We start from the raw sequence: 13360 nt of genomic DNA, 5'->3' as shown, positions 1-13360 counted from the left end.
TTCCTCATTTATCGTCATTTTTTTTTTTTTGCAGAGAGGGGAGGGTTACACATTAAAAAAAAAAGATACACTCCATGAGTGCTTTCTAAAATAAAGTTTTCTTTTTAAAAAAAAATTTATTTATTTATTTATTTATGGCTGTGTTGAGTCTTCGTTGCTGCGTGCGGGCTTTTCTCTAGTTGCGGCGAGCAGGGGCCACGCTTTGTTGCGGTGCGCGGGCTTCTCATTGCGGTGGCTTCTCTGGTTGTGGAACATGGCTCTAGGCGCGCGGGCTTCAGTAGTTGTGGCACACAGGCTCTAGAGCGCAGGCTCAGTCATTGTGGCACAAGGGCTTAGTTGCTCCGCGGCATGTGGGATCTTCCTGGACCAGGGATCCAACCTGTGTCCCCTTCATTGGCAGGCAGATTCTTAACCACTGCGCCCCCAGGGAAGTCTCTAAAATAAAGTTTTCTAAAAATAAAGATCAATGGTCAAATGAATCATACCGTTACTTATAACAGATCAAATAAGAATAAAAAATTGGATTTACTTTGAGATACGTGAGTTATTGAAGTATAAGAGGACCCTTTCCAATTAGATACCCTGAAAAAGAAAACTCTGGAAGCCCTGGGGGCATCAGAGACTTGGAGAACAGAAAGTACGGATGAAAGAGGAAGAAAGATGTGTGGATAAAAATACAAATGGATTCTGTAAATGTTAGTCTAGCACAAGGCTCAATGGAGTCAGGATCCTAAATAGTGCTTTAGAAAAAAAGTTTAGGATTATAGCTTTAGATTGTTTTATGTTTAGGATCGTGAAGAGTAGACACTTTTTATAGTCACTTAGATGCCCTGGAAGGGGGATCAGATAAAAGTCTTGGCATGCCCACTGCACATTCTTCATTAGGCTCCTTTTGGATCACATTAGTAATCTGTAAGTGTCTGGCACAGGGGATGTTATCACTTAGTGTGGGATTTTCACAGGAAAATCATGCTATACTTAACTGCTCTTTATGTGATTAAAGCATATTTGTAGTTGCATGATGTCATGTTGAACAAGTATTTGTGTGACAAGAGATTAAACTCCATTGGTAAAATCTGATTTTGCCAAGAATTCAGGAAAGTACAAGCATGATCATCTCCTTTCTTTTATCCCTTCTCAGATCAACTGTGTGAGAAGCTTAGCTAGCATGATAGTATTGATATCTTAGCAGGTAGATTTCTGGAGAGAAAGAGCTATCTTTTCTCTCTGTGTGTGTGTGTGTGCTCACGTGTATGCGTACATTATAAGAGTAATGCTCATTTAGAAAACTTGTAAAGTAGAAAATAGGAAGAAAGAAAAATCACACATAATCCCACCACCCAGAGATAACTACCTTGACGTTTTGATATATTTCCTGGTTTATAAACATATTTTATATTTTGAAGCCTTTATTTATTTTAATTATTTATTTTTTAACAAGAGAAAAGCATACAAATTTTATTTATGTTAAGTTTTGTGTGGCACAGGGGCTTTCCTAGAAAAGAAATGAAGATGCCAAGAAATGGGTAGGCCTGAGACCTGATGTCATCTTTAACAAAGAACAGTAAATTTCAGAGACATTACAAGACAAAGGAAAGGGTTTTTAGACTTCTGGGGGCTGCAAACTGTGGGAAGGTAAATGTATAGGGGAAACCAGTGGAAGATAAGGGCTATCTTAGCATGGCTTGTTTGTGCTGGTCCAGGGCAATGCTGACTTTCTGTCTTCTTCATGGTCATAAAACTTCCCTGGGAGAGGGGATTTATGGCAGTCCTCAATTCTTAGAGTTTCTACTTTTAGTCAGATAAGGGAAGCTGCAGGAAGGCTCCTTTCTGCATCTGTTGAATCTCAAATGCCTTCAGCTCAAAATCATTCTTATGCCAAAGTGTCATATTTTGGAGTGGCATATTCTAATGCTCTTCACCCTCCTCCAAAATAAAAGATGAAATTTAAATCTGATAAAGGCAAATAAATGGGAAATTCTGTACCAGTGTGCCTGGCTAGGGAAAAAATAAACCCACATTTTTTCCCTTTCTCTGATTTTTAAAAATTGAAGTATAATTGACCTACAATACTATCTTTCTTCCAGGTGCACAACATAGTAATTCGATATTTCTGTACATTACAAAACGATCACCACACGGCCTTTTATTATAGCATTAGAGCAAAAGTCTTTTCTCATGTATTTAAAAACTTTTGGCATAGGGCCTCCCTGGTGGCGCAGTGGTTGAGAGTCCGCCTGCCGATGCAGGGGATACGGGTTCGTGCCCCGGTCTGGGAGGATCCCATATGCCGCGGAGCGGCTGGGCCCGTGAGCCATGGCCGCTGGGCCTGCGCATCCGGAGCCTGTGCTCCGCAACGGGAGAGGCCACAACAGTGAGAGGCCCGCATACCGCAAAAAGAAAAAAAAAAAAAAAAAAAAACTTTTGGCATATATATTTGAGACTGTGATATGTAGACATACCATAATTATCAGTTTTCTGACTATTGGCTGGCCATTTGTGTTGTTTACCGTTTTTGCTCATTTGTTTCTTCAGTAAATAGCAGTAGAGAAATTTACTTTTTTATTTGTTTGTTTCAGTAAATAGAGACAGAATACACTTTCATGTGGCGAGTAAACAGTGATTTGATTAATCTGGGCTTTAGTTCCTCAGTGTGTCTCCCTTTGTTCTCTGTTCCTATGTATCATTTTCTTCAGGATTTTGTAGCATTTATTGCATTCACAGTCCTTTCAAGGAACACCCTCATAGTACCCCTTGGCTCTTCCGGTTCTGTACCAGGTTAAAGATCTCACCCTGAGCCATTAAGAGCTATGTTTCTGCTCTTTACATCAAGCCAGCACTCATACTTTTGCTAGAGTGGGTGCTAGTTGAGAGAAAAATTCCTTTTTAAGCCTAAAGTAAATGGAGCTTGTGGAAAGTTAGAGTCCCTAGAAGAACTATTTTAGACACAGTCTATTCAATTTATTAAAAACAAAATCTCTCAAAACGCCTTTTGAAAGGATAGCAACGTTTTGTAATATTCCAAGCTATTTACTGGTTGATTTTGTAAGAACCAGGTAAGTTCAGTAGATTTAATTCTTTTTTTTTTTTTTTTTTTTTTTTGCGGTATGCGGGCCTCTCACTGTTGTGGCCTCTCCCGTTGCGGAGCACAGGCTCCGGATGCGCAGGCTCAGCGGCCATGGCTCACGGGCCCAGCCGCTCCGCGGCATATGGGATCCTCCCGGACCGGGGCACGAACCCGTATCCCCTGCATCGGCAGGCGGACTCTCAACCACTGCGCCACCAGGGAGGCCCCCAGATTTAATTCTTTTGACAAATATTTATTGAGTACTTACTGTGTGCTAGGTACCATTTTAAGCACTGGGGATATAAAACCAGTGGAAACTTTGCCTTCATGGAGTTTATATGTTAATGGAGAGAAACAGACAATAAACAACATAAAGTAAATTATTGTTAGAAAGATAATGTGGTATATATATTATGTATTACCTAACACCCAGGGGGAATTCTGATGCAGTAACCAAACCTATTAATATTTCTTTTGTAATAAAAGTATGAGCATTCACACTCAATGGACTAAATAAAGACTATAGCCGCTTCATGTTAGTGCAAATGAGATACTTCTATAAAATGAGTATTAAAGGGTAGTTTTCAAAATAGGTAAAATTATGACTGTGATCCAGATGTAAAATGAACACATTTTAAAGATTTTATTTAACTTATTAAATGAAGGAAGCAAGTAGATATTATAACCCATTCAAAGAAGAATCCATAGGACAGACACATTTATAGATCAGGAATATTAAAATGATGTGCAAATTAAGGCAAAACTAGCAAATCCCACAATGGGAGAGGGAAGTCAACGAACATCTACTGGACAGCACAGAATTTGCGTGTAGATAGACATGACTTATTCTGCATCATTGTCAGTTATCTATAATGTACAGAGTTGTAAAATAGCTTCCATAGAATCAGAATCAGATAACCTGAAATGATGTGCCTTCGACAATGCATTTTTCCACTGAAGTGTAAATTTTTTTTCCTACCTGAGTTACTAGAAAGCTTTTGGTTTTCTGAGCTCTCTAGAATTATAGATAAGGGATATAGAACTATAGTATATTTGATAGTGATAGTACTTTGCAGAAAAATAAAGATGCAGAGGGGTGGTTATCATTTTAAATAGAAGGACTGTAGAAGACTTGAGGAGGTGATGTTGAGGATTGAGCTAAAGTAGATGAGATTTTTTTTTGCCTGAGTAACTGGAATGATGGAGTTGCTTCTAACTGAGATTGGGGAAGAGCAGTTGGAGAAGAGGGCAGGGGAGGTGGAGATCACAACCTCTGTATCGGCTTTTAGCCATTCAAGTAGAGATGTTGAGGCAGTTATATATACATGCGTAGCTGCACTTCAGGGAATATGTATGGGCTAGAAATAAACATTTGGGAGTTAATACGTACAGGTGACATTTAAAGCCTCCAAACTGGATGAGATCACTTTAAAAAGCTCCTTCTATATGCCACACACTGTGCTAGTCCCTGTAGAGATATATTTCAAATTGTGTTTGTCCTCAAAGAGCCTATGGTCTACTAGAGGAGGTGGATGTAAACAGTTAAAACTGTATAAAAGTCTACTAATACAAATACATATCAAGTCTACTAATACAAATACATATCAAGTCTACTAAGATAAATACATATCAAGTCTACTAAGATAAATACATATCAAGTCTACTAAGATAAATACATATCAAGTACAGATGATTCAGGGAAGTCAAATCTGAGTCATCCTAAGCTCCATCACCCCCAAAGTCACTCATTCAGTGGCCCGACCATGAGACATGCACGGAAGAAAGTCATAGCGTGGTACCTTTTATATCAGCTGACTTCTCCACTAACCCACTGTACCCAGCATGTTTCTAGTGATATTGGTGAACCTTGCTGGTGACACTTCTGCATGGCCTACAAGCCTCCTTATTATTTGCCCTTTGCCTTATCTCTTGCTTTACTTGCTCAGTTCTTTCCCTAGTGACAGAGATGATCGATTTCTTTTTGTTTAATTGAAGTATAGCTGATGTACAATATTATATGTTACAGGCGTATAATATTAGTCTTTCACAATTTTAAAGGTTATTCTCTATTTATAGTTATTATAAAATATTGGCTATATTCCCTGTGTTGTACGATATGTCCTTGTAGCTTATGTTATGCATAATAGTTTGTACCTCTTAATCCCCTATCCCTATATTGCCCCTCCCCTCTTCTCTGCACTGGTGACCATTAGTTTGTTCTCTGTATCTGTGAGTCTGCTTCTTTTCTGTTGTGGTCACTAGTTTGTTGTATTTTTTAGATTCCACATGTAAGTGTATTCCACATGTAAGACAGTATTTGTCTTTCTCTGACCTATTTCACTTAGCATAATACCCTCCAGGTCCATCCATGTTGCTGCAAATGGCAAAATTTCCTTCTTTTTTTATGGCTGCAACTCTGTATTTTTGAAACACCACTCTGGCTGTAGAGTGAAAAATGAATTAGGAGAGGGAACGAAACAGACATAGTTTGATATTTATTAGCCTCAGCCTGCCTTCACATTGATATTTAGTGACTTATAAAGACTTGAAGGGTTGGAATTCCCTGGTGGTCCAGTGGTCAGTACTCTGCACTTCCACTGCAGGGGGCATGGGTTTGATTCCTGGTTGGGGAACTAAGATCCCACATGCTGTGTGGTGTGGCCGGGAAAAAAAAAAAAAGACCTGTAGGGTAGAAAAGGCATAATAGGTATGCAGAAATGGAAAGTATATGTTGCTATATAATGCAATTTTGGGGATAAGGGGAAATTTTCTAGTAAATGGATGCAGTTTCAAACTTTACCCTCTTACTTCCTGTATGTCACATTAAAAGGTAACCTGAATGAATGGAAATTCCTCAAAAAAATCAAACATAGAATTACTATAGGGTCCAGCAATTCTACTTCTGAGTATATAAAAGAATTGAAAGCAAGGACTCAAACAGATATTTGTACATCAGTCTTCCAGGCAGCATTATTCATAATAGCCAAAAGGTGGAATCAACTCAAATGTCCATGGGATGATGGGAGGGATGAATGAATAAGAAAATGTGGTGTGTACATATGATGAAATATTACTTAGCCTTAAAAAGGAAGGAAATTCTGATACATGCTACAACATGGATGAATCTTGAAGACATGTTAAGTGAAAAAAAGCCAGACACAAAAGAACAAATATTGAACAGATCCATTTATATGAGGTACCTGGAATAGTCAAATTCATAGAGACAGAAAATAGAATAGCAGATACCAGGGGCTGGGAATGGGGGATGCATACTGGCAGAGTTTCACTTTGTGAAAACATTCTGGAGAAAGGATACAGTGGTGGTTCTTACACAACAATATGAATGTACTTAATGCCACTGAACTGCATACTTAAAAATAGTTAAAATGGTAAATTTTATGTTATATATATTTTACCACAAAAAAAGTGACCTGGAAATACCATGGAGCTGTAAGAAAGAACAGAAGGATTTCTATAAACTAATATTGTAGTGGTAATGAGAGATTTACAGGATAAAGTTAAAAATAAATAGGCGCTATCTTTTGTGTAAATATTCATATTTGCTTTTATTTGCATAAGCAAACACTGGAAAGATTAACAAGTAACTAATAAAAGTTGTTACTTCTAGGAGGCAAGAGGGTCTGTGGTTACTGGGGGCAGGAGTGATAATGGAGACATCTGATTGTATCTCCTTTTATGTACTTTTGATTTTTGAACTATGTAGATGTATAACCTATTCAAAATAATGTTCAAACATAGGACTTAAGGTAGATTCATTGTAGAGGGATCAGTAATTTGTAGTCACAAAACACATAATTTTTTTAGAGATATTGATTAAATATTGCTACATGTGACGTGCCCTCTCCCAGACAAGTGGGGTCCAGGGTTCAGGGGTCTGTGCCAGTGTTTGGTGTTTCAAGAGCCTGGTTTAGATGCAGAAGTGAGTTTCACCTTTCCTTCCCCTGCAAGCAGGAAAGAGAACATATATTCTGGGTAGACACTTAATAAAATCAAATTCTCTAAGTTCATCAATAGCAAGGTTGACCATGGCAAGTGGGGTCATCATTAAACACATTATTTGACTGAGTCTAGGAGCCTAAAGCGTTCAATAAGCAGGAAACTGTCTGAATATAGCTCTGCATTCCTCTAAAATGCCGCTTTCTCTGATTCCATTATTAATTAGGAACATATGATGTGTAACATTTGCATCTGAAGCCAGAAGCAGGACTGCTTAAGATTTCTTAGGCCATGGGAGCAGAGACAGTAGCTGATAGCTGAGCACCCACCTAATTCTGCACCCCCTCAACCCTACCCCTCAGCAAGGGAGTAGGACCGTTGTATCTTCCCTGGTCATTTTTCTTCCAGCTCCTCCTTTCTCACCTACATGCAACAGGAAATACAGGTAGAATCCTGAGGCAGGCTGTGAGAAATAAAGGCCTGCTAGGGGCAGCTCAGCCCATCCTACTTTTCTTTCTTAGCTGTGCTCCAGGGCATATGGTTTGGAGGGAGAACCCAGGGAGTCACATCTGGGAATCATGCCCAAGTTATAGCTGATAGAGCACCTTCCAGCAAGGTTGTCAAGGTGTAGGTGAAGAGAAAGAGCTGAGTGACAGAGGCAAAATGAGAGAATGGAGAAATCTGTCATTGAAAGTAGTGAAGAAATACACAACTGGGAAGTGGCCTATAAAAGTTCCAGAGGTGGAGTTCAGATGACTTTGACATGATTCCAGCACAAGCATTCAAGGTATGCGCTACTCATTTCAAGTTATTAAGATAGCTAAGTGATTTATTTCTCTCTGCCTCGTTGATCTATTTGTACGTCTGTCTTCCCTACCACATTGTAGGAATTGAAGACAAGGACTTTAGCTGAACTGGAAAAAGCATGGACTTTGGAATCAGGCAGATCTATCTAAATCCAAACCTCTTCTCTTTCTAATGTTGAACTTTGCTCCAGTTATTTTTATTACACTGAACCTCAGCTTCTGTGTGCATCATAGTGTTGTTAGGAGGATTAAGTGTGAGAAAAACAATTTATATACTCTCCCTGTTTGTATCTTCCACAGAGCTTTACATTTAAAAGGCATTTGAAATATTTATCAAACTGAGTATGTTTCTACCTATTAAGTCTGAACCCTGGTTAAGGACAGCGTGAGGCAGGCATATTTATAAGGCTTTCACCTTGAGCAGCTAACGTTATTGTTGCTAAATATTTTATCAAGCAACTGCCTGCTATGTGCCAAGTACTAAGTTTTCACTTGCTGATCTGGTCTGTCTTTCCTTCTTATTATCAGAGTCCAGCTTGAAGCTTTCTGCTTTGTGTAGGCCTATTCTTTTCCCTATTTACAGGACCTCTTCTCCACACCAATTTTTATCAGTGGGTTTGAGAGTCATTCCTTTACGCTCATTACTCTTCTAAAAAACCTCAGTCTCATGCTCTAGGCATGGATAAGTTAGGGATTGTTAAATATCTTTCCTTCTTTTGTCTAATATTTATTGAGCACATACTGTGCTGGAGTGGATACAAACAGTATTTCTGCTTCCCAAGAAGTTTTTCCTCTAGTTAAAAAAGAAAATACTCACATGTAAAATATATTTAATTATTTAGCAATATGATATTACTTTTGCTTTTACTATTTTACATTTTACCATGTAAAAGGATCCCATTTTAAAAACACACACATAGGGCTTCCCTGGTGGTGCAGTGGTTGAGAGTCTGCCTGCCGATGCAGGGGACACGGGTTTGTGCCCCGGTCCGGGAAGATCCCACATGCCACGGAGCAGCTGGGCGCGTGAGCCATGGCCACTGAGCCTGCGCGTCCGGAGCCTGTGCTCCGCAACGGGAGAGGCCACAACAGTGAGAGGCCCGCATACCGCAAAAAAAAAAAAAAAAAACCACACACACATATACACATAGAAAAAGGATCAGAAAGAAATGCACCAAGATGTTAACAAAGCTTATCTCTGAGTAGAGGTATTTGGGTGTGCATGTGTGTGTGTGTGTGTTTAATGTTGCTTATCTGGATTGTCTAAATTTTCAAAAATTTCATTTTGAAGTTATGGGAAGTGCATCATCCCCCACCCTTGCTAACAGGATAGTGACCCCTCTCTTCCTCTTGCATTCAGCTTTTGCGAGAATTGAAGCACCCTAATGTGATTGCCCTGCAGAAGGTGTTCCTTTCTCACAGTGACAGGAAGGTGTGGCTGCTGTTTGATTATGCTGAGCATGATTTATGGGTAAGTCTAAACTCACTTTATTTTTAGAGTAATTTTATATAGGTATGAAGAAATAAATGTATGTGCTCCATACTGCTAATGCACAGAAAGGAAAACTTGCTCTGTTGACCATAGTTCAAAATAAATACACTAAATGTAAATTTTGATTTAAAAGTAGAGCAATAAACATTAACATCCTATTTTACTGAGAAGATAGTATTTGTAACATTCAGAAATTTCACTTCAAAAAATCTTACTGAGTGGGAAATTGTAATTTTATGCAAGTAATTAATGGCAGTTTACTAATATGTGTAGTGAAAATGCTTTCTTTTGTGGTCCACACAGTAGTTCAAATTTAACCAGTTATGTACTTGTGTACTTGTGTTATGTACTTGTGAATAGTTTCTCTCTCTAAATTAAGGTCAATCTTGCAGTCAGCATTTTGCCATTTAAAATGGACTCCACCAACTGGAAGAATACCTACGGTTTTGCAAATATTAGGGTTGTTTTTATCAATATATAGAAGAAGCCAAAATTTTTAATTCCAAATGTTTAAAGTTAGGAATCAGGGCATTTAAACATTTTATCCCAGGAGTTGCCAAAAGTAAAAAAATTCCAATTTGGCAGTAAGTTCAAATTTTGGATAATTAAATTTTTTGTTTGTTTGTTTTTTTGTTTTTTTTGCGGTACACGGGCCTCTCGCTGTTGTGGCCTCTCCCGTTGCGGAGCACAGGCTCCGGACGCGCAGGCTCAGTGGCCATGGCTCACGGGCCCAGCCGCTCCGCGGCATGTGGGATCCTCCCAGACCGGGGCATGAACCCGTGTCCCCTGCATCGGCAGGCGGACTCTCAACCACTGCGCCACCAGGGAAGCCCTGGATAATTAAAGTTTGATTCAATATAGTGTGGTTTGTCATCTATAAAAATTGTAAATCTTTTTAGGAATAACTTTAGCAAACTCATAGGGCTTGAAGGAGATTTCAGTTTATGCTCTTATAGCAGATATTGACAAGAATCTCCTCTGCCATGGATATTTAGTACCCATTTTGGCACGTTTTGGACAAGGGTGGAGTGGAGATGGAGGTGGGTGTGAGGGGTGGGCGCAGGTAGAATTTCTTCCCCTTCATTACAAAGTTTTTATGACCCACAATGTAACGTGTACATAAAAATTGGAATATTATGATCTGGTTGTATTTATTTCAATGGGACTGAATTCTCCTTTTTTCTCTCCCTGCTCCTTTCTAGTAGTGATTTGCTATTTAATATTGACTACTAAGAATATATCCTAATTTCATTATGTGCCAAAGAAGGTGAACTTTCCAATAATTCTTGTAATACATATAGCCAGTGATGTTACCCAAATGCACTAACTTTTTATAGAATAGGAAAAATTTACAGGTTTTTTTTCCTTTCGTTTACTCTTTCTGTCAGTAGAGAATACAACTAATACTATTTTTTAGGCAGGTTTTTAAATACCAACCCTTTTTACTTCTTGGTTTTATTTAATGAAAATCTTAATGGTTTCAGTAAATCTAGTCATTATAACCACATTAATACTGTCATATTTACCCTCAGTATAGATTCTGTTTTGGTTTGATCTTATTATTCAAATTATTTTTCTTTGTGTCATTATTGGCCTTTAATAAGTAACCTTAAAATGTAGAGAATTTATTGCAGCCTTGATTGTGTTTTATTGACACAGGCAAAGACTATGTTATTATAATATATATTTTTTAATTTTTAGCATATCATTAAGTTTCATCGTGCATCAAAAGCAAATAAAAAGCCCATGCAGTTGCCAAGATCTATGGTTAAATCATTACTTTACCAGATTCTTGACGGTATCCATTACCTCCATGCAAATTGGGTGCTTCACAGAGATCTGGTAAGTATGTTTCTTTTAAATCTCTCAATATGTGTCTTTCTCTTTTCAAAAATATCTTTTCTTCTTGGTACAGTTACGATGAACATGAATTACAGAAAAATTTGAAAATGCACATAAGCAAAAAAGAAGGAAATAAAAATCGCCATAAGCCTATGATCAAAAGATTACCATTATTAGCTTGTGGTGTATGTTCTTTCTTCCCTTACATTTACGCACAGCTATAAAACGTCATTGTGATTTTCAACAAATGATTTGCATAATTTTTGTTTTTTTAAATTTTTACTGGAGTATAGTTGATTTAGGATGAGCATAATCTTAATGGGATGGCCATATGCGAAACAAGTACCTTTTGATCCATTTTGTTTTTTGTAATTTTGCTCACCATTAGTAACACTTAAATAATTAAAGACTGAGTTCACATTGTTTTCAAAGCTAAACTGAAATAATGACACTGCCTCCAGTAAATAGAATGTTATTAGTATTAACAATAAGTAAATAAGTAAATCTAACAGGGGAAATATATTAATACTTATTAGGCATATTATCCATAATTCAAATGTTTGATGTTTGATTTTACTTTTTTACTCAGTACACATATAACAAACATTTATTAATGTCAGGTTATTTTATTCATCTTTTCATTGTTATCATTTTAGTTTATGTTGATGAGATTTTTTGTTCTTAAGAAATATGGGTACTTAATAGCTGTAATACCACTGAGTTTATAGTTGCAAGTTTTATTTTGCTTAGGCTTTTGCAGATTCTAGGGATACAGTAGGGATAGATCTAGGTCGACTCAATTTTTTTAATTGAGGAGAAGTATTTATTATAGAAAGGAATGAATACATAAGGGGATCTAGATAGTACCCCTTGCTACCTTGTCAGTCAGGCCTAGTCTTCTGGCTTGAGCATCTCTTGATGTGGCATTGAAGTTACATTGGGGCCAAATGACAGGGACCACAAAGATGCATTTACCATTTCAATAGAAGCATTTCACCTCATAATTTTAAACTACGGTTCTCAAAGCCTTCCACTTATCCACGTTACTATTACCCGTGAATCAGCATGTTTTAAAATGATTCTTGGGTACATGAAGTTGTTCTAGGTCAAACTTTCTGTCATAAATGGTTTTAGATTTTAATTTGCTGTATATAACATAGCCTATGTGAGTTATATTTTTGAGGTCATATTCATGTTTGAATCATTGATCAGAATCCTTTACTGAAGATTAACTGATCTCAACTCTTCTCTTTTTGTCACGAAATTGTATATTTTGTTCTAAATAGCATAGATTAGCACATTTTATTTGTGATGTCACTGCCTGAATATCCAGTGGTACTAAAACCTAATATAACCAGGACTCAGTTTTCTCCCATCCAAACTTGCTGCTGCTTTAGTGTCCTCTATTTTGGTTATGGCAGCACCCGCCTCCTAGCCTAGAAAGTTCTTTTACCACTTGCAGACCCTTGTACTCGACATCCAGAACTTGCCTAGTCCTGTCAGTTTCACCTCTAAAATATCTCTTCCATTCATCTGTTTCCATTCCTAGTGCCTCATTCCTAGTTCAGGCCTTTATTATCTTTTTCTTGTAGTATGGTGCTAGCCTCTTAACTTGTCTCCTTATCAACAATCTCTTTCCCTTCCAGTCCACTTCAGATCTTGTGAATAATTACTCAGCCCCTGCTTAAGGGCTTTGAAACAGTTCCTCATTGCTTACAGACTAAAGCTATAGTTCCTTTTTTGGCTTTTGAGGTCTTCTCAGGTATAGCCATAACTGCCTTTAAAAATTTTCTTCTGTATCCCTGTAATCTTTTACTTACACTGTACTGTTTAACTATTGATTGTTCCCTGGATCCTCCTGAGAGTTCCTGCCTCAGTGGCCTTTATTTCTCCTGCTAAAACTCCTTACCCTGTCTCCACATACTCAAGTATTACCTGTCTTTCAGGACCTGCACAAATGTTAAAACTTATCCTCATATCCATCATTACTTAGAAATAATCTCTCCTCCTTGTTGGTTGCTGTTGTACTTCATCTTTACTTCTCTTCTGGCATTTGACTATTAGTACTATAGTAATTTATATAGATGTCTAGAAGATGTTCTAGGCCATAAACTTATTGAGTGAGTGGAGTCTATGACTCATTTTGGTACACTACTGCTCCAGTACACAATAGGTACTGACTAAATATTTCCTTAG

General features: G+C 37.8%; 1 protein-coding gene across 4 annotated transcripts in view; it reads left to right on the top strand.

The window, feature by feature from the left end:
• The window catches only part of CDK19 (cyclin dependent kinase 19), a 185160-nt gene that overhangs the window by 125752 nt on the left and 46048 nt on the right, over positions 1 to 13360 (top strand). For 3 of the 4 annotated variants that reach the window (XR_014017232.1, XM_081251249.1, XM_081251251.1), the window contains exons 3-4: positions 9191 to 9301; positions 11024 to 11164. Coding sequence is in view for 2 of the 4 variants with exons in the window: in XM_081251249.1 (XP_081107375.1) it covers positions 9191 to 9301; positions 11024 to 11164 (252 nt within the window). In the remaining 2 variants the exon portion in view is untranslated. Of the gene's footprint in view, positions 1 to 9190; positions 9302 to 11023; positions 11165 to 13360 lie in introns of those variants that run through there. The other variant, XM_081251250.1, reaches the window with a different exon arrangement.

Source organism: Mesoplodon bidens (assembly GCF_964165515.1).
Source record: "Mesoplodon bidens genome assembly, chromosome: 12".
Lineage (NCBI taxonomy): Eukaryota > Metazoa > Chordata > Mammalia > Artiodactyla > Ziphiidae > Mesoplodon > Mesoplodon bidens.
The sequence above is the reverse complement of the archived record's forward strand: the minus strand, read 5'-3'. Positions and strand labels throughout refer to the sequence as shown.